This window comes from Rutilus rutilus (assembly GCF_951802725.1).
Source record: "Rutilus rutilus genome assembly, chromosome: 7".
NCBI lineage: Eukaryota > Metazoa > Chordata > Actinopteri > Cypriniformes > Leuciscidae > Rutilus > Rutilus rutilus.
The window spans coordinates 6,954,990-6,977,144 of record NC_140221.1 but is presented as its reverse complement, the minus strand read 5'-3'; the positions used below and the strand labels follow the sequence as shown (position 1 = coordinate 6,977,144).

The 22,155-nt window shown below is 38.6% G+C and overlaps 1 protein-coding gene across 1 annotated transcript; it reads left to right on the top strand.

Moving 5' to 3' along the window:
* Positions 1–1,539: 1,539 nt before the first annotated feature.
* On the top strand, positions 1,540–21,076 carry castor2 (cytosolic arginine sensor for mTORC1 subunit 2). Its single transcript, XM_084413077.1, has 9 exons — positions 1,540–1,957; positions 9,381–9,451; positions 10,692–10,885; positions 14,082–14,214; positions 15,954–16,077; positions 16,447–16,557; positions 17,770–17,852; positions 18,978–19,072; positions 19,168–21,076. Exons 1-9 carry the CDS (start codon positions 1,845–1,847, stop codon positions 19,231–19,233), a joined length of 990 nt encoding a protein of 329 aa, XP_084269203.1. The 5' UTR covers positions 1,540–1,844; the 3' UTR covers positions 19,234–21,076.
* Positions 21,077–22,155: the final 1,079 nt, after the last annotated feature.

The window sequence follows — 22,155 nt, the reverse complement described above, 5'->3', positions numbered from 1 at the left end:
CCTTTTTTTGTGGATTATTAAAGAAACCAAATACAGACTTTTGCTTTTAACTGATAAATGTGTAAAACTGATTCTTGTGTTGAGATCTAGATGTAATCTGATGTGAAGGTACTTCAACTTTTTTGTTTTTAAACAGTTGGTCAATCTAAGTTTACAGAAGAGAATTTTTCAACAAATGAACATTTTTTTGAACACAAATTTCTTGTTTGTAAAGCTAAAGATTCTCCATTTAAAATCTTAATTTGGTATTTTTAGAGTCTTATAACTGGAACAAAGCATGTTGGTCCTTGAAAGACTGTCAGAGTTAAAACCGTGGTTTTTAATTTAAGTGCAAACATACCTGATATTTAAATGCAAAACCATCCATCGCCTGTGTGAAGCCTGAAGCTTACCGTAAGCTCTGTGTTTAGAGTGTTAATGCTGAAAGAAACCGCATCTGAAGAGGAGTTGTGTCCTTTGAACTGAACAATGCCTGTCCCTGTGAGAGATCAGAGTGTCCCAGGGATCTTATCACAGCTGCACACAAAGAATGCTTGTTGTTTTATGACGCTCTGCAGCGCCGGCCCTGGTTACCAATAGTCAGCACTTGTGAATTATTAAACTTCTGCCTTCGTTGCTTTGATGACGCACTCTGGCCAGGAATTGCTAAATGAACGGGTGTTGTGATCTAATTATGTATGTTTATTACATGCATATGATATGGTTGTCCTACATTACTTAGTGCATTGTCATGTATTTTTCCCTGTTCATGTTTTACAACTCCACCTGGGGAAAGTTACTTCAATTGGCTACATAAATGTATCAGGTTCAAGTGTCATCTTTAATCTTGAAAAGGAACCAAAGTTCCACCTATTGTCTTTTTTTTCCGTATAGATAAAGGCAGAACAGTTTGATATTGATTGAAAAGCCTCCATCACATTACACAATGATTTGCAGGATTTTGTTTAGGATCAAGAAAAGGTCACATACTAAGGTTTGGGAAAACGTGACAGCGGTTAAATTGTCTCGTTCCTTTAACTTAGGAAACTGGACCCATTTTAGGCAGTGATTTTAAAACTTTTTTTTACCTCACTAAAAGTACATTTTCTTCAGGGTGGGTAAGATTTTCTAAATGTATATCAAACAAACATTGTCCCAAGTCCTGTGATGAAGGGGGTATAAGGTCCTCTATGGTATGACCTCATTGGGCTTGACGGAGAAAGTGCCCATCAATAAAAACGTTGTCCTGGGCCCCATAAATGTGAGCTGTGGCCCTGCCCCTAACATAGCTAGTAGGCCTACATCTTGTCATTTCAGTTAAATAAAGACATTACTATGGCCAAATATTTTGAGTTTGAGAAACTTAACTAATTGTTTTTCTATTAAAACAAAAAAGAAAACAAATGACATGGCATTTTATGACTACATTTCAAAACGACAATGTGCATCGATGAACTTCGTAGCACTGAACTACATATCCCAACATGCACTTCTTGTATAGTTCGTCCCGCCCACTTTTTTGACTGACAGGTTGTTTGTTTCACTGTTACCAGCTGCTGGCCCATTCCAATCCTTGTCGGAGTGGAAACACGGGGGCCGACAGTCCTCTTTTTTTCTCCCTTCCCGTTTACCTCGTTGTGCTTTCTTTTATTTCACCCCGCTTTACTCTCTTTCTCTCTTTTTCCTCGGCAGATAACTTTTCCTTTTCTCTCCCCTCCTTTCCGCTCCGTTTGAAGGTTTTAAAGCCCTGTCCATAAGCTCTAACGTTACTTATTTATTTATTTATTCTTTTTTATTTTTTATCAAAACGCAATAGGCAGTTATATATATGTTTTAGATGTACCACAAATGAGAAGACGCAAAAGATGGAGCTGCACATTTTAGAGCACAGTTTAAAAGTAGCAAGTATAGCGAAAGAGGGAATCCAGATTTGCACTCACGGATTAATCAAACTAGCTTTTCTGCCATCTAAAACAAGGTAAGTAGCTTCACGAATCAAGTTTGCGGTGTGTTAAACCTGTGTTCGCTGTCCGTTAAATATCTTTCTTGAAGATTCGGACGCGGAATTACATTAGCTTACCGCTACGCACCTCATATAGCCAGATGCAGTTCCAGCACTTTACGCTTTAAATCCAAATGTATATTTGCTGCATTTAAGAAGCACGTGACCGTGATGAAGTGAGCGATCATGGGTGTTTTGTTAAGCAGTTATGATTGTCTGTGCTGTTGCTTAAGTTCATTCGACGGAAGAGGGGTGTGTGTACGTGATCGGGGTTGTTTTTCTTCTTGGGCAGCGGTATAAATATACGGAGGGGGATGTGGCTTTAAATCTCCCCGTCTGTGATGCTCAATGCACGATCACGTATTCGGCAGCATCACTTGATACAGCTGAAGGGGGGATCCTCCTGATGACTTTATGTGAAGCATGTCCTTTCAGTAGGCTACTTTAATCAAACACTGACCTGTTTTGATCAATAGATATCCGCCTGACTACACTCAGTGCCGCTGGTGGAAACCTGTAAACAACTGGAAGAGGAGGGAAAAGTTGTGGCCTGAACATGATTTGCATGAATTTGGTGCATTGCTTTGCTACTGTATTTTTTTTTTTTTTTAACCATATTTTGTGTTTTTTTAGTAATACACAATCATTGCAGCTGGTAACGTTCTGCAGTTGCCTTGAATCTCATCCTGATGCCCTCTCAGATGATGAGGTGCTTTGTGAAAGACCATCTATTCATAGAGTCTCAATGGCCCCTTGCTGTTGTTTGCGTAAGCAGAGTGTGTGTGAGCACATCTCCAGTTCGGCTCCGGAGTCTGAACCTCAGGGAGAAACATCCTGCTAGGTCATTTAGAGCTGTGGACACAAACTCAGGCCTTTGGCTAGAGTTAAAGTGGTTAGTAAGACAAGGGTATGTTGTTTTCATGTCTCGGAGTTTCTAATCAGGGGCCTAATTCCCCTCAGGCCTTTTTTATTTTGCATGTTTATTTGCTCTAGCGTTCGGAAATCTCCTTTTCCAGGGCCGTGATCAGCGTTCAATCTGGTTCAATGGTTCTTAAAGAGTTAGTTCACCCAAAAATTCTGTCATTAATTACTCACCCTCATGTCGTCCCAAACCCTCAAGACTTTCATTCATCTTCGGAAAACAAATGAAGATCTTTTTGATGAACTCGGAGAGCTTTCTGTCCCTCCACTGACAGTCTACGCAACTACCACTTTGATGATTTAAAAAGATCGTAAATCTAGTATATGAATTGAGCGGTTTAGTCCGAATTTTCCGGAGAGACTCGATGGCTTTATATGATGAACATATTTAATTTAGGACTCGCATGTTTAAAATGTGAACTTTTATTCACATTTAAACATTGATCAGCGAACATAAACAGAAGCTCAACCAAACCTGCTTGACGCATGAGAACAAACCTCATTGGTTCTTGCTGAAGCTCAAACGTGCTGCGTAACACAGAGAATGAACCTCATTGGTTCTCGCTCTTCAAGCAAACATGCTTGAGCTTTCGTTTACCCACAACTGATGTGTGTATGTGAATAAAAGCCTACATTTTTGGGTGAACTGTCCCTTTAATGGCTGTCATGTTCGGCATACTTGGTTTGAAAAAGTATCACTGCATTCAAGAGACTGCAATTAAGCAAAATCAGACAAGTAAGCTTGCTATAGTATTGACAATATAAAAAAAAAACATTGGTTGACGGCTAGTAGTTTGACATTTTCGAGTAGAAAACTTTTCTTTGGAGCTCAAAGATGTTTTGTCATGACTCAGAGCCTGGAACAATAATGATGACATCACCTGTGATCCAAAGGAAAAATACTGAAAGTAATGTCTATGCAAAAACATTCAAGGTCTGCCTACAAATGCAGGGTTATTAATTTGTGAATTGAAGGGTTATCACAGTAAAAAGCTTTGCAGCTGGGCTGTTTTTAGCATTCAGGTTCTGTTTGCAGTGGCACATTACTCCTTGTGGTTTGCATCTGGCTTTGAACAACGTTTCTCCAGGGTTTTCTTTTGTATTCAGTGCTGTATGTTTTGTCCATCAGACCATGAAATCCATTTTAAGAGCTTTTTTTTTTGGATCCAAATGCAATTTCGTGTGGAAGTAGCATTTTTGATATGGCTATTTTTTCTTATTTTGAATCTTTAAATTGATTCTGACTTGGCACACATCTTAATGCTTTACACTTGTTTTTGTGTTGCAGAGGCACAGCTTGAATCATCTTATTTAGTAGCTGTTTGTGAAGTTTCTCAGAGTCATGCAGAATGCGCACAACATAAGGGGAGCTCTGGAAATAGTTGCTTACAGTTTGAAACATTGTTGCCAGCCCTTGGGTTGTGCTGGATCACTGTTTGCCCAGCAAGAATAGAGACAGAGGAAGCAGGGTTTTTTTTTGACTCAGGAATAAACAATGATACAACAGTCAACCAAATGCAGTGTCACCATTAAAGGGTTAGGCTAGTTCACCCAAAAATGAAAATTCTGTCAGTAATTACTCACCCTCATGTTGTTCCAACCCCGTAAGACCTTCGTTCATCTTCATCAAATTAAGATATTTTTTATTAAATCTGAGCGCTGGCTCACTCCTCCATAGGCTTCTAAGGGACTGAAACTTGCTGGCCCAGAAAAGTTATAAAAGAGATCGTTAATATAGTCCAAGTGACTACAGTGGCTCAATCTTAAGTATATCAAGTGACGAGAATACTTTTTGTGCGCAAAAACAAACAAAAATAACGACTTTATTCCACTATTCATTTCCTTCTATCTGGGCCTCGAGTTGGTTCACGTAGTGTTTTTGCGCAGCGCGTCTGTGTTGTACGTCACACGCATCACACACATGACCAGCGTCGGCCAATAGTGAGCCTACGTGGTGACGTGTAACACAAACGCACTGCGCAAAAACACTACGTGAACCAACTCGAGGCCCAGAGAGAAGGAAATGAATAGTGGAATAAAGTCGTTATTTTTGTTGTTGTTGCGCACAAAAAGTATTCTCGTCGCTTGATAAACTTAAGATTGAGCCACTGTAGTCACTTGGACTATATTAACGATCTCTTTAATAACTTTTCTGGGCCAGCAAGTTTCAATCCCTTAGAAGTCTATGGAGGAGTGAGCCAGCTCTCAGATTTCATCAAAAATATCTTAATTTGTGTTCCGAAGATGAACGAAGGTCTTACGGGGTTGGAACAACATGAGGGTGAGTAATTCAGAATTTTCATTTTTGGGTGAACTAACCCTTTTAAAAAAAAAAGAGAGAGGGAAAAAAAGACAATGGTTTTCAGCAGTTTTTCAATGTTTCAGAGGTTGGTTCTGTTGAATTCAGTGTTGTCTAGTTGACTCTCCTAGTTTATAAAATATCACAATTCAATCAACCCCCAATGGATAAAATCAAGTCCATGCACATTTTCCAGAAATATATAGTTCATGTTCACGCCACCAAAAAAAAAAAAAAATATATATATATACTGAAAAAAAGTTGATTTTGAATGAACAAAAACAATTGAAACTTCTCAAAATATCTTCTTTTGTGTTCCTCAGAAAAAAGAAAGTCTTGGGGCCAGTTCACACAGAATGTGTTTTTACTGTTATAAAAACGTGAGAGACAGGTCAGTAGAACGAAAAAAAAAAAAAGGGGCAAGGTCTAGGGACGCATTTAAAAAAAAGTTTAGTTGCTTTTAACTTAAGCGGGGCATTTTTAAAATGCTGTTTCATTCACAAGACACGAGCGACGGTTAAAGACATCAGTCTAGCGCGTTTACATTGAAAAACAATGGAAAAGTATCACAGTCGAATGGAAACGTGCTAGGTTTGGAATGGGGATGGCTTTTAATTTTGTCGTGAACCAAATGTGCATATTGTGTTGTCTGTAACAAAGTATGTAATGTTGAAATATTTGGTCTTCTGCTGTGTTTTTCAGTCAAGCATTTCCAGCAACATTACCTGATAAACAGGAACAGCCACCTTGTAATTTGTTTCCCCCCCCCTAAAAATAGAGGTAGAAAATAAAAAAGGAAGAGGCACATTTTAAGAGAACGTTGGAATCAATAAGTATTTGGTCTTGCATTTAAAAACAGATCCGGTGTGTGTGTGTGTGTGTGTGTGTCTTTGGAGACCTCAGGAACGTTTTGTTAGGAGCACATTTCTGTGCAGAGGCTCTGAGCGAGTGAGTCATAGCCTGTTGAAAATTTGTTTTGTTCCTCTGATTTAAGGGCATAAGACCTGTCATGATCATTGATTTAATTTGAGAGTCCTGAGATGAGCAAAAAAAGCAGTGTAGGCTAATCCATCACTGTATTTCTCTCTTCACTCTGTGACTCAAATTCATAGCTCATTGAATTCCTACTGGTGCCGAAAGTTGGATTTTCATATGGAAAAATAACTTGCGTGAATATGTTCAGATGCCCCTTCATTTACAAATTTCATTTTGGTTATGAGCAGTGTTGGGGGTAACGCATTACAAGTTTTAGATTACTTTTTTTCAAGTAATGAGTAAAGTAACACATTATATAACACGTTACTTTTTCAAATAAGTAAAACGTTTTTCCATTTAATGACTGACACCTCTCCTGTCCCCAGGCGTTGTGTGCGCTGTGTGAACATGATGGTAATTGTAGTAACCATACATTTACTCGTCTCACTTGCACAAAAACAAGTATTCCTTAAAAACGAATAAAAACAGTAAAATGCAAACTCAGAATAGTATGCAAACCTTCAGCAATTAAATATGTTAAATAATACAAATATACTTTGTATTTAATCTCACTTTAGTACCAATTTCTTTGCACTGACCTTCGATGATCTAATTCTGCCATACTAATATGCAAAAGTGACTTCGGATAAACATCACATTTGTGTTTCATTTTTAGTTTTTTATTGCTGAAGTAATTGTTGAACTATATTCTCCTGCATCCTATTCTTCTGCAAAATGGCAGCACAGCTGAAAGGTTTGTTTGAGCTTTGCCCTCTATAGCTACATGAATTCAGACTGAGGCTTATTCATTTCACCTTCGGTGTGAAAGGGCATTTACATTTGCCAAAACCTTTTTTGTTATTAACAAACAAACATGCAAGCCCAGCCCAGGTGAGAAAAAGTAATGCAACACATTACTTTCCATAAAAAGTAACTAAGTAATGCAATTAGTTATTTTTTTATATTTATTTTTAGGGAGTAACGCTGTATTGTAAAGCATTACTTTTCAAAGTAACTTTGACCAACACTGGTTATGACCCAGCAGAGCATTTCCTGTTAGGCCTAGTGCTTGAAATAATACAACAATTCAAGCAATACTTTATTAAAACCATCCACACTCCAGTACCTTTCTGTACTGTACTTCTGTATGCTGTGTCATGTCACTTCTAGGCTAAAAGGGTTTTTAAATTATTCACTTAAGTGACACAGCACCAGAAATATACAACAGCTTGCAAAAACCTTGAAAAAAGTCACCCAGCCCCACTTTAGCAGTATCAGATAAGATGCTGCTTTCCAGTCAACAAGTTGCCTTCCTTCCCCCTAGAGGCAAAATGATACAGTATGTGTGGGTGGACAGGCTCATAAATAAGGACTACTCATACCTGGTATCTGGAGCCATGTACAAGCAGCTTTATGAGCCAGCTGTGGTTACATGGCATTTGTGCAGCAATGTATTACTGGTTATGCTTGCACATGCACATGCAGCTCAGATATATCTTTCCTATTTTGTCATCTTTGGTGAAATAAATTATACTGTGTGAGCAGGGCCGTCGCCAGAACGTATAGCATGGCGGAGGCAAGGGAGCACACTTTTTTTTTATGATCTAAGAAAAAAGGCATTCACCAAACCAATAACAACCTGTATTTATTATAACTGAAAAACACAAGATGGTGCAGCCAACACCTACAGTCACCTAAACCCATGAGTCACAAAAGCTCTTCAGTTAATCAAAAATGACACTTCAAAAAGTTCAGAATCATAATCCTTATGAATTGAGCAGTTTAGTCCAAATTTTCTGAAGCGACACGAACGCTTTATATAAAAAGATTGAATTTAGGCTTTTATTCACATATAAACATTGATCAACGCACACGTCAGTTGTGGTAAAATGAAAGCTCAAGCATGTTCGCTTGACGTGTGAGAACCAATGAGGTTCATTCTCTGTTACGCAGCACGTTTGAGCTTCTGCGAGAACCAATGAGGTTTGTTCTCACGCATCAAGCAGGCTCGCTGATCAATGTTTAAATGTGAATAAAAGCCTAAATTAAATCTGTTCATCATATAAAGAGATTGTGTGTAGACAGATCTACCTTTTTATGTAATTTAAAAGTTAGGAATAGTCTTAGAGAAAAAATGTAGATTAACTTTTACGACTAGTCTGATCAGTTCATTCAACCAGCCACTGGTACATGGATATACTTCCGGCATTCTACAAAATTACTTAATGAACTAGGCCTACTTGTGTCTCAGAGCACGCAGACAAAACAAAATAAATGTGTTATCTGTTGGGAACGCAGTCGTGCAAGACCGTTCTGAGAGGTAATTATACTGAACCACTTTGACGACAGCCTCAGTGTCAGGCATTCCAGAAAGACCAAAACAGCATTTCCGGTGCTGTGCTGTGCGACGAGATCGGTCCGCTGGTTGGTCCAGTTATGCCGTGCCCGTGACATCCCATCACAAAAGTCACATGATTTTTTTTTTTTATGCGCATCAAGGAATTTCTTTGGTCAGTGTGTTTCCATCTTCGTAAATGAGCGCGTATGTTTTTTATGAGCATTTTTAGAATTTATGCACATCTTGGCGTTTCCATCCAGCAGTTTTTGATGCGATATCCCAAAATGCACATAAAAATAGTTGGATGGAAACATAGCTATTTATGTCCATTAAAAACAGTCTGCCAAAGTTTACAACTTTTTAGCCTGGGCAATAGACTATTTGTTACTTTTGTCAGTTAATTATTCATTACAATGACTTTTTCCCTTGTATGTTTACATTCACATTTATTACTCTTTAATATTCAACATTTTCATGAAAGTTTTATTAAGGTTTGATGAATCCAACATGAATCCATTGAGCTTGGAGTGTTTTTAAGCTGTTCTAGTGTTTGCTACCAAAGTCACTATGATGTTCTGGTCCTTCGATATGAGTGTTGCTTGTCTCATTCTTTTGTTGGATTAAAACGTAGCTTTCAAAAGTCACCTCTCCTTAACGAGCTTCGATCGTTCGTGAATCATGTCCATTCAGTGGTGAGACAGTTTAATCCTTCAAATCCCAAAGCCTGGGCAATAGACTTGTAAAGTGATCTGTGTGAGGCTGTTGGACTACACTGATGTTCATAAAAGCCTCTCAGGAATATGTTATTAACTCTGCTCCTTCTTGGCTCGTAATTTCCATCTCGTTCTCTCTTTGCTTCTCCACAGATGTAAATTCTTTAGTTTAACTGAAACTCCGGAGGATTACACCATCATCGTGGATGAAGATGGCTTTAAAGGTAGGTGTTGTGGTTACTCTTTTACTAAGAGTGCACTGGGTTTAGTGCAGCGAGGCAAGATTAAGCCATGTAAAGTATCACAGATTCTCTATAATTCCTTGTAGCTCGACTCCCTGCCAATGTTTGACCACATATTGCTCCATCAGCCATACCCCACCAACCCAACACACACATTTCCATTATGGGTTACTAGGGGTTAAGATGTCAGTGGCTTTGGTTTTGTGGTTGATTGAGTGAATCCATGTCATTACACACTGGTTACCAAGGTGAAACCCATTTGTTGCCATGGATACCAGAAGCTCTGTGTTGCGAAACAGGTACAGGTATTTAAAAATCCCCTGAAATGTGTGCTTGTTGGCATCTTTTCCACCCGGATCCAGATCCGGATCTTCCCCTGTATTTCACATGCTATCAATTTAATGAAATCAATTAAGTTTTGTGGCTATTAGTCAGTGTTTGTAAGTTGTGAGTCAACAAAATTCACTTTTTAACTCTTTCCCGACATTTTTTAAGTAGCATTTTTTTATATATAATTTTCACAACTTTCAAGGCCCCCAGAACATTTTGTTGTATTATTTGAACATGCAATATGTCAAAAGAAGGAACAGGTCATCTGCTTTTAAACAGCATTCTTTTTTTTTATCAACACTTGAATGTGGGTGAGTTTCATTAAAAAAAAGCTACATTTTGAACAAAAAGCTGAGAAAATCTAAGACCACGTCCGGATGGGATTCAGAATGATGATCAAAACACAGATGGAGTAGATCGAGTCCGTCAACTCGCTTCCTTTTCACAATACATACTGTTTTAAAGCAGCTTCACAGAAAAAGCATGCGTCTGCATTACAAGTTACAGTACATTACAGTAAAACTCTCTAAGTCCTGTTGCACTACAATCTGCTGTACAATCCCTCTCGCTAAAACCACCTCTAACAGATTTTCAACTAGAAAATCATGTCAAGGTCAGTGATGTAACTGAAGCCTAGGCTATTTGTTGTTTTACAAAAGGGACAAACTGTTCGATATGCCCCACCCCAACTTCCTGTTTCAATAGCAAATACATCAACACAGGAAAAAAAAAGCTGTCATGATTTCATAGGGTCTTGAAAGACTTCATTCCTCATATAGTACCTTTAGATAGATCGAGCAAAGAGCGTTAGTATAATCAGAACGTCACATTCATTGCTCATGTGCCACTCTTTTTTTTTGACATTTGTTTTTCCTGTTTTTGTCTGTTTCAGAGCTGCCGGAGTCGGAGTATCTCAGTGTGGCCGATGCGACGTGGTTGGCTCTTAATGTGGTGTCCGGGGGCGGGAACGCCACCAGCTCTCAGCCAATCGGAGTAACGAAAATCGCAAAATCAGTCATCGCTCCATTGGCAGACCATAATATCTCTGTATTTATGCTCTCAACATACCAGACTGATTTTATATTGGTGAGTGTCATAGATGCTTAGGCAAGATATTAACTCTTCTTTTTGTACTCTGTAATGTGTGCATTTCCACCAAATACATTTTTCAGTCATTTTCCTCATCAAAATGTTTGACGTACAAATAAATAGCACTTTAGATCTTTTTAAAAGTGATATGCACACGAGAAAAAAGGAAATTCATACGTAAGCATCATTTATGTTTATCTACAGAAATGGTTTCATGCACTGTAGCAAAATCCTTTACATGAAAATCAAGAGATCAAGTAATTATACTGAAAATTCAGCTTTTCATCACAGGAATAAATGACATTTAACAATATATTGAAATAGGAAACAGGTTTTATCTTAAACTGTGATAGTATTTCATAATATTGCATAATTTTTACTGTATTTTTGTTCAAATAAATTAAGTTAAACAAAAAAAAAGAGACTTGAAATGTAAAAAAACAACAACTTTAAAAATCTTGCAGAAAATTGGAATATTGCATAAAACATTTGCGAATAGTGCACCGTTTCCATCCCATGTGTTCAAGAGAACAAAATCGTAATTTCCTGAAATTGGCGCAAAATATCTGTCATGAAAATGAAAGTTGCTGCAATCGAGGGAAGCCACTGTGACTCTTTTTGTCATACTTGCGCCTCAGAGCATGAAGACAAACTGCACTAAATGCTGTCACGTTGTCTTGCGTTCGGATGTCTGGTGTTTAGGAACACAATCAAGTGAGACATTTCTGGATGGTCATTGTACCAAATCACTCTGATGACAAACTTTGGCTCTCAGGCATTGGAAAATAACTAAAACATTTGAGATGCTGTGCATTGAAACTGATCCGTTGGTTAGTCCAGTTTTCCAATCACATCCGCAGTTTTTCTGTTGCACATCGAGGGATTTATTCTTCCATCATAGTTTATGCACGTCGTCTTATCAGATAAAAACATATCCACCTCAATTGAGCGCATATGTTTTGTATGCGCATTTTAGAATTGATGCACATTTTGGCGTTTTCGCCAAGCATTTTTTTTTTATGTGATACAACAATATGTGGATAGAAACACAGCTAATGTGAGAGAGTGATTATAGTACATCATGGAGTCATCTCCGGTTTATTCTGGGTTTACACTTAGACTAACCTCATTAATTAAACTTCAGGAAATGATACAAATGCGCACATCAAGAACTAAAAACCAGTATAAGGATAAAAAGAAAAAGAACTGCAGTATGTACATGACAAACATGAGCCGGTCTATTGCGACAGATTATATAAAAAGAAGCTCTGTGATCTGTAGTCTGAATATGTCATCTTATCTGCAGTTAAAACACAGGGTTGAAACTGTTGCTTGTAATTTTATATAAGGACATGGCATATAATGGCATTATGTCTGATCATTGCTTTTGGATGAGCAAACTTTTAACATGAACTGCACTTACAGTAAATACTAAGCTAGTCATCACTTCTCTTTTCGTTAAACCAACCCAGCTACCATGACCACATCCAGCTGCTGTCATCTCAGCACATTTCCACTGTGTGTGTGTGTTTGTGAACACATGCCCAGTCTATCAGTGGCGGCACGGTCACCAGAGCCTGTTTATGAAAATAACAAGAAATGTGGGAGCGGTGGTAATCTGGGGGTAGTTATGTAAAGAGGATAAAGCCTGTGGATCAGCAGCCGCTAGCTGGAATTTACCGGAAAGTTCACGTTCCACACCAGATGCTCCCAGCCAGAGGAATAATCAGAGCTTTATAGAAAGAGAGGAGATGACCTGCCTCCTGTGCTGGGCCACTGGAGAGGACATTTCCTTCTCATCCTCAGCTCTTGGCCTGCTTACTCAAAACCTTAAGAGCAGAAATCCCCGTGTGTATCTGGCCTATCAGGCCTAGAGCACAGTGTTGTCTCCTTTGTTTGATAACTACAAAATAATGAAAGAGAATGTTGGAGTTGATGGATTTAAGATTTCCATCCCTATGAAGGACTGACCTTAATGGCCTAAAATATACCAGATATTATATTTCAGCCTCTTGATGATTTTTATTTTTTTTCAAATGTTTAGTTCACCCAAAAATGATAATTCTGTCATTAATTATTCACCGTCAAACCCGTAAGACATTCGTTCATCTTCAGAACATCTTTTTATTGAAATCTGAGCGCTTTCTGTCTCCCGCATGTTCTTAACGAAATGACCAGAAAAAATTATTGTTTATATTTTTTACATATTTGTACTAAAAACATGTCAAAATGAAACCCATTTAACAGATGAGTGATGATGCAAACTAATTACTACTAGAATCCATTCACTACAAACAGACCAACTCTTAACACTATTTTTGCATCTGAAGGTTAAATCCGAGATGCCATTACAACATAAACCTAATAGGCAAATTAAAACGTTAAAGCCACGTTAAAATGATTGCAATGTTTGTGATATTGCAAGCAAAATTTAAGTGTGTGTGTATATTTTTGCCCTGTCCTGTTGTTGTAGCCAAGTAAAATGTTTGCTCTTGTTTGACTATATTTATTTTTCTAATGAGTCAATAACAGTTAGAGCTTTTATAAGCTCGTAAAATAGTCCAAGGAAACCGTATATCCATAGATAATTACCCTTGAAAAGCTGTGTGCTGCTCATTTAGTGCACCCATCAGGACCTCACTGGAACACTTTGAAGTTCAGCTTAATTGGTTGCTTAAGACGTCCTTATGTATTGTTTTTACTGTTATGTGTTCTGGTGTTTGAAATGCAAATGAATGTTCATTTGTGAATGTGATGTGTTTGAGTCAGCTTGTTTTGGTTACTGAAGGAAATGGAAGAAGCTGTGTTTAATATAATAAGGATCTACTTGTGCATGTTTGTGTATTGAACTTTTCATGCTGTTTTCATTAATTGAAACATCTGAACGTCTCTGCCAAATGCAAAAAAAACTAAGTTTGATTAGGCTTGTGCTTGTACTCTGTTCAGTTCCCTACTGTAGAAGGAGGGATAAAGCGCTTCCAGATAACTTGCTTGGTATTTGTCATCTCTGTCTTAGTCACAGTACATAATGATTGTATATATATATATATTATTATCTAACAGGGTTTGGCACTGTCTGCAAACATTTTTGTAAGTGTTTACCTTGAACACCTGAGCTCGTTTAACCTGGAACCTCACTTATAGTATGTTTATTAAATAAAAACTAAATACTGATGTATGATTCTGTCCATAGGTTCGAGAGAGGGATCTGCCCATGGTCATGCACACGCTGTCTTCAGAATTCACTCTGCTGAGGGTTGTCAACGGAGAAACTGTTGCTGCCAACAGTACTGGGGTCACCAATGGTTTTGTCAAGCCTAAACTAGGTAACCATCAGTCATTAGTCTGTGTATATGTCGACACAAGGCGTCTTAAAGTACCAAGTGATGCTTCCTTGATTTAAAGTGCCCTTATTATGCTTTTTCTGATATAACCGTTCATATAGTGTGTAATGTAGCTGTTTGTGAATGTAACAGGTCTGCAAAGTTTCAAAGTGCGTGACAAATAGTTATTGTCTCCCAAATGAAAGAAGTGATTTCTGAACTGCCTGAAACGAGTCGTCAGTAATTCCATGTTTTATTTCCCTGCTCGAACTGTAGGTTTGTAACAAATTTGCATAATGCGAGCCTATGGTGTTTATTGGCTGCCCGCAAATTACGTCTTCTCTGACCCTCAAACACTGTTTGCACTTCCAAAAGATGAGGACTCAGGCTCAAATTGATAAGATAAAACTGACTCCATCGTTACTGTTCATATTACTGTGTGTACGAGTGATGGGGAAGCCTGCAGAGTTGAAATTAAGATTTGTTTCCGACACGCTGTAATAAGCGGTAGACCAATCACAACAGAATGGGCCATCTGACCAATCAGAGCAGAGTAGGCTCTCGGAAAGGAGGGGTTTAGAGAGACCGAATCCATGATCGAACCGTTTGAGACACTGAGAAAAGAGGTGATGCTGCAGTGTACATTATGAGAAAGTTCGTGTTTTTGATCTTGGATGCATGTGAATATATTGTAGGAGACTGAAAGAAACAAAATTAGGATCCTTTAAAATAGCATAATAGATAACAGAAAACAGCGTCTTCTCGACATGTCGACAAACAAATCAAACTCTTGCAGTTTCGGGTACAACAACAGTGTTTGAGGGTCAAAGTAGACGTCATTTGTGGGCAGGCAATAAAGACCATAGGCTCGCATTATGCAAATTTGTTACAAACCTACAGTTCGAACAAGGAAATAAAACATGGGATTACTGACGACTCGTTTCAGGCAGTTCAGATATTTAAAGATACCCAAAAATTTTTTTTCGAAATGTCTGTTTTTTTCTTGTCCATACGGTGGAATTGAGTGGTCACCAAAACTGTTTAGTTTACCAACATTCTTCACAATATCTTCTTTTCTTTCCTTTTGGGTGAACTGTTCCTTTAGATCAGACCGTATTTTACTACCGTGATGCACAGACTTGGACTTAGATTCATCACATTCAGCAGTCAGTCAGTGCAATAGAGAAACACCTGCTGAAAGTGTTCGTGGTGTGGTTAGGCGTCAGCTTCTGCCTTTGGCTGTCATGTTTGACCAACTGAACATATGTTCCTGATCTTATTGTGCACAATTCTTTGGTGCACGTTAGTGTAAAAGAAAGAACTTGTTGTTTTTTGTAAACTTCCATTAAAAATGTAATAAGTTGCATCTGAAATGACTTTCCTGGTGACTGGTGTCACCTAGACTGGAAGTGATATTAACTGGTTGCCAAATAGCTATATAAGCAATGTTTCAGGCTGCTGTTATAAATCATGCAGACTATCTTGAAAACAGTTTATGCAGTAATTTTAAAGGGCATTATTTTAAGCATCGTATTTTAAGAATGAACATATTATGTTAATTATTTTGAGTCTTTCGTTACATTTTTCGGTGTAAGATCACAGGTGGGTTAAAGTTAACAACTTGTCAGGTTTACAGATACATCCCTTCATGAAACATCCTGGATCTGCATTGTTAATGCCTGAATGTTTACAGTACATAATCGTAAAATAAACAACTCTCCTCATCTTCTTTCTTTCCTCAGTTCCTCGGCCAATCATTCACCCACTCTCCAGCCCCAGTAACATGTTCTGCGTTACCAGCCTTGACCCCGACACGCTGCCCTCGGTGGCCACGCTGCTCATGGACGTCATGTTCTACTCGGGCGGGTAAGAGCTCCATGCCGACCCTCTCCTCCTGGCTCGCATATGGCCATAACCGAGACCCATCTGCCAGATCTATTAGAGAATGATGATAACACACACAGGTCGCTGTAGGGAGTGCATTACGTGACGACGGGAGAAAAGACTGGAGACAAGATGAGAGCAGTGTGTATTTGTACTAGTTTGCCCTTCCTTATAGTGGCTGAACTTGTTTACTGCTCAGACAGTGGCATCAGGCCAACCCTTAGAGGGAAAGATAAGATCAGAGTGGCCTTTATCACACTCCTCCCGTTTTTCCTATTCCTTGCAAAAGTGTCAGCTGAGCTCTAATGAAGCTTGTGCAATGACAAGAATCCCTGCTGTGCTTTATTACAGAGCAAAAGAGACCGGGGGGCAGAGCGAGGATTCTGGACACATCCGTTTCTTCTCCTTCTCCCTGATCGAGGGCTACGTCTCTCTAGTTATGGATGAGCAGACGACCCGGAGGTTAGACCACACAGCTCTGCCTCTAACACCCTCTATTAAAGTCAACATGAAAACACATTTACGTTCTCAATACACACCCCTCGTCTTGTGGATGATTCATCAGTGAATGATGTAGACCTTCGTCAGGGTAGCGCCATGTTTTAATATTGACCTGAATGAAAACAAGGTTGTGAGGGATGGAATACTGTGTGTTCAATGGGCTGTATTGTTGTTTAAAAACATGACACTTGTTCAGCTGACGAAATTCTTTCCGAAAAAACTCTGAAACCGTTTTAAAAGTTATGTGATCTTAATCTTTATGCAGTGCGTGCCTTTGTAAAGACTGTAAGTCCGTCCTTCAGAGCCTCGTTTCATCCGTGTTGAATTCAATATGACGTCTAGCAAAACTAAGGTCTATTCCAAAGGAGAAAAGGCTTTCATCAAAACCTGCTAATTTGCACCACCTCTGAATTTGGCTGACTTCAACCTACTCCATTATTCTTTTCTAACACGTTTCCTCCAGCCACCTGTAACACACTTTGTATTAAACACCCGCTTTTCTTGATCCAATTAATTCCCAAACTCTATTCCTTGTTCAAAGGGAAATGTCACATTAAAGGCATAGTTCTCCCAAAAATGAAAAATGAAAATTGATAATTTACTCACTCGTGTCATTCCGAATCCATTAGACTTTCGTTCATCTTCATAAATAAAAAAGATGAAGATATTTTAATGAAACCTGAAAGAGTTCTGTCCCTCCATTGAAAGTCCACACAACCAAAACTTTGACACTGCAAGTAAAGTATTAAAACCTTAGATGAAACCTCATTGGTTCATTCAGAAGCTCAGCCATAGTTTGCATACCATTGATAACAAACCTCATGTTTGTGTTTATATGTGAATTAAAGTAAAATGGCTTGCAAACATAATTTTATATTGATTTGAATGTTTCAGTTCATTGTTAAATGACACTTATGGACCTGCATGAGTTGTAAAGTGGATTTCTTTGTCTTTTGACTCGACTTCGTCTGCAGTGGTTTCATCAGATTTATTCTTTAAATATTCTATTTAAAAATACCTCCATCCTGTAGCTTGTTGAATCATGTCTTTGTGTGCAGTTAAAATGTAACTTGCTTCATGAATATATTTCTGATTTCAATTTCTAATTAAATGTACAGTATCTTTGTTCTGTTATCATTATATATGGTTTAGATGCTGCTCTTTTCTTGCCAGGTTTCCAAACAACGTCCTCTTCACCAGTGCATCAGGAGAGCTTTGGAAAATGGTCCGCATCGGAGGACAACCCTTAGGGTTTGGTGAGTTCAGGCTTGCTGTTACTGTGACAATGAAAATCCCTTTGACCTGAGCAATATCTAGGTACCAGAATTTGAGGGTTGGTTCTTTTGATTTGGACCATTAATCAACCACCTAGAATGTGCTCAAAACACCTAGACCCTGTTTACACCTGGTATTAAGATCTCTTTTGTCCACTTTTAACCACTCCTGTCCTGATTTCTTCAAGGGGAGGGTCTCGAGATCTTTCAATTTGTTGAGATCTTTCGATCTAATAGACAAAATAAGCTCGCGCAATTTACATATGAACACAACTCGGAGACGACGGAAAAACATACATAGAGCATCAGCTTTCGTTTCTGCTCACACAGCGTTCGGCTTGATCTTGCAGCTGTCAGTGTTAGAAATCAGGAATGTTGAGAGAACATTGTGCTTGGTAAGTTTTTCCAAAACTCGGGTCTCTAGGTGACCAAGTTTAAATCCCATCTGTATAACGCACTTCCCATAATCTTTACACATTAGGTCAGTAGGCGGAGAGTAGACGGTCTTTTGTGGCTGTTTGAACACATTCGACCACATGAGCGTTTACACTACGAAAGCAATGTGTTTTCGACTACCTCTGGAAGTGGTTAAAAGTGGACAAGCTCAAAACATTTTAGACCCCGTTTACGCCTGTATTTAGTGTCGTCCACTTGTGATCCAAACGCCAAAACGCATCTTAATACCAGGTGTAAACAGGGCCCTAGAGCACGTTAGCAAAGGCTTAGCCTCATCATGTTGTAATGGTAGCACCCGTCCTTTATTTGATTGTAAAAATCTAGCTTTCTGCACACATTTTTTTGTCACATTAGCAAAGTTCGGCCAAATTTTGTAGACAAAAAAAAGGTCTGTCGTCTTTTGTCAATTGTGTAGCGATTGTATGAAGCACAACTCAAACACACTTTCAAACCAAGCAGCCGTCGGTCGGTCAATGCAGTAAATTTGCATGGCCAGCTGAACCCAATGCAAAATCCCTCAAGTGAAATTTGCAGAACAAATGACCCGACTTCTAAGCACAATACACCTCAGTAAATAAGATCAAATGCACAATTTTAAACTTGAGGATGTGGTAGTTGAATCTCTAATGAAAGTCGTTTGTCTTCCATCAGATGAATGTGGCATTGTGGCTCAGATATCTGAACCGCTGGCGACCGCTGACATTCCAGCCTATTATATCAGTACCTTCAAGTTCGATCACGCCCTGGTGAGTTTCAGCATTCACATATAAACGCTTTCCCATCTCCCTAATATTCAGAAAGCGAGGGCAATGTTTAACACCAGCCATCTTGCTCCACCCAGGTTCCTGAGGAGAACATCCAGAGCGTGATCGGAGCCTTGAGGACCAATGAGAGCACAGGACAGTGAGGTGATTGGACAGAAGGTCCCATGTCCGTGAAAACATTTAGATTTCTTATAATTCTTAAAAGTGCCAAGATCTTACCCGAGGACTGCTTCTGGGGGTGGTTATGGGAGAAGGATCTGAAGGGGAATGGATAAGTGAGGGGGGGGGGGACTCTAGTCTTGCAGTCAGTATTGAACGACAACATCACTTCCTGTCCGTTTCCTGCAAAAAAGAAAACCCTTAATCCCTGCCCAGCACCTCTACAGGGACCCTGCGATAGTGTTTTTCTTCTCTTCTTTCTCCCCCACCCCTTCTTCCTCTGATCCACTCCTCCTCTCGTCATTTTACCATGGCAACAGGGCCTGGACTTCAGATAGCAATTCTTAAGACGTTGAAAATAACTATTATGTATTAGTGGCAGGTCCTCTTCCTAGAGGACACAGAATGTACTCCAATGAATCTCGAGATTTAGTTTTAGTTCCCCCCCCTCCCCCTTTCCTGTTTTCCCTTGCAGTGCCAAGACACGGGGCATAAACAGGCTCCTCGTCTAAAACGTGATGTTTTTCTGGATGCAATTTGATGGTTCAGGGTATTATTGGGTTTTTTTAACGTTCTGCAAAATGGTCCAGTCACAAGTCAAGTCTTTGAAAGAGGCTTTTCACGCTCGTTCGGAAAGTTTCCCGTTTTTATTTAGAGCTTTTGTTTCTTTCCCCTCACCTCAATCCTTATATACACATTTCAATGCCAAGTGGCTGGGTAATGAGTTAGTTGTTGTTGTTGTTGTTGTTGTTTTTGCCTTTAAAGTACAATCAATGGGTTTTCTGTCCACCCGACCGAGTTGGCAGCGTTTGGAAAGTGATTGGAAAGGATTCAGGTGAGGTGAAACCTTTCACATACGCACTTGTTCAGGTTAAATACACACACACACATAAGTACATGAATCGTGCAGTTTACTGTATACTGTTTTTAAAAGATTGGTCTGTTGAGGACGTCGTTTTTATTTCCGCCCTGGAGTCGTTGCGCGCTTGCGATCGCACAAAATGCCTCTTTCGTCTTCACCACTACTCGCTCTTTTGAGTATTTTGCGAAGCTGTCTCTTCATCCACGGAGGAAACTGTTGGGGGGAAACCTGTCGTTCGTTGAATGTTAGTTAAGGTCAGGTGTCGCAGACACTGGCGTTAGTTTAGGCCTTCAAGCTCCCCTTGTCTGCACTTTATTTAAGGTCTATCTTACAGATCTTACTCTTCTGATGTGAAATACCGGGGATGAGTTTCTTCCCCTTGAAGGAGTCTCTTTTAGAAGGCGTCACTTGTTGCTCTTTACACATGGATGGGTGTCTCTTTCCACAAGTTTTTCTTCTATCAGCTATGAAGCAGAAATTTGCTAAACCATACATTTATCAGTGTTAAGAAGGGGTGACCTGTTTGTTCTCTGACAATTAAAGACGTTAAACAATTGTTTTTTTTCTTTCAGCTTAGTTTGTATTTAGGTTTGATTTTTATTCAATTGTTACTCTCCTTTTTTCCACTGTTTGAATCATGTTTTCTTAAGCGTACAGTGGGGGTTTACACCATGCGAAGCTAGACCATGTGCCAATTGCAGATTTCTTGTCTAGTTTCTAAAGAGATTTAGTCATATCTGTGATTTACAAATGATTTCTGTGGGATGATATTTGCTGAAGCTATTTCTAACTACCCATACAAATGATTGATTTTGAGAATTTGATTAAACCAGCTCAGACACCAGAAAAGGTCATGAATTGATTACTTGTTTTACCGTCATGATTTTTTTTTTCTGTCTCTTGACACAACGTGTAGGTCAGAAACTGTTCCTTTATACTTGCACATTAAAGAGGGTGACTTTCAACTATTCCCTTATTTTCCCTCAGAATGTATACTGCTTTATAAATGGTACTATAACCTTGTGATCTATCAGTACAGTTTGGTACAAATAAAATGTACATGATTATGAAGGATAGAGGAATTTTAATATAACTTTAAATTACTTTTTGTTTTTGTTTTTCCTCAAGTGGCTTGAGAACCTCAGAGTCTGCTCTTGCATGTCTGCCACGTATATTTAAGGCATCAAACAACACATTTTTCCATTAGAAATGATCAGTTTAAGTCCCCCTGTAGTCAATTTTATCCCTTAAAACTCATCTTTAATCCCCAAAATGACATTTAAATGTTTTTTTTCCTGTGACAATAACTTTGTGCCTTAAAACTGTTTGAATGTAACTCTACACCCTTGCCTCATTTAGTATACGCAGATCAAAATATCTGATCCACTTGCTCAACGGCAAGTGGAAATGCTGGTTTAATTCAGCCATATTAAGATAGGCTTCAGAGGAGGAAAAGTAGTGGTGTTGACTTATGCTTTTAAGACAAACAACACATAGGCATGCGTATAAAGAACGTTTTATTTTCACCACAGGGGGTCTTTAAAAGTTGCTTCGCTTTAAAGTTTTCTTTGACCACTTGTTCAGGGTTCTCGCAGTCAAGGAGAACCTGCACATAAAAGGAATTTTAAAACGCTTTTCCAGCCCTGGAAACGTAATGATATCTACAGTGCATTATATAATAAATCTAAAATATTTCATCAGCTAGTTTTTGCGTTTTTAAAAGATTATTTTATACATATTTCATTTTATAGAATTGTAATAGTAATATGTTTGTTTAATAATGAATAATATGAGTAATGAATTTCCATTACCTTATATTGCATTTGTCATAGTAATCACAAATGCAATATAAGGTAATGGAAATTCATTACTCAGAGCTTGAATGAACCATTATACTAACAGCTTTAACATCTTAGTCACCATGAAATGAAATATTACAGTATTTATTATAAATGACTTATCAGTTTGCATAATTTTTTTTAATGCATTTGCCCTTGTAATCATTAATAAAACTCCCTCCCTCATGCAGCGACATCACTTCTCT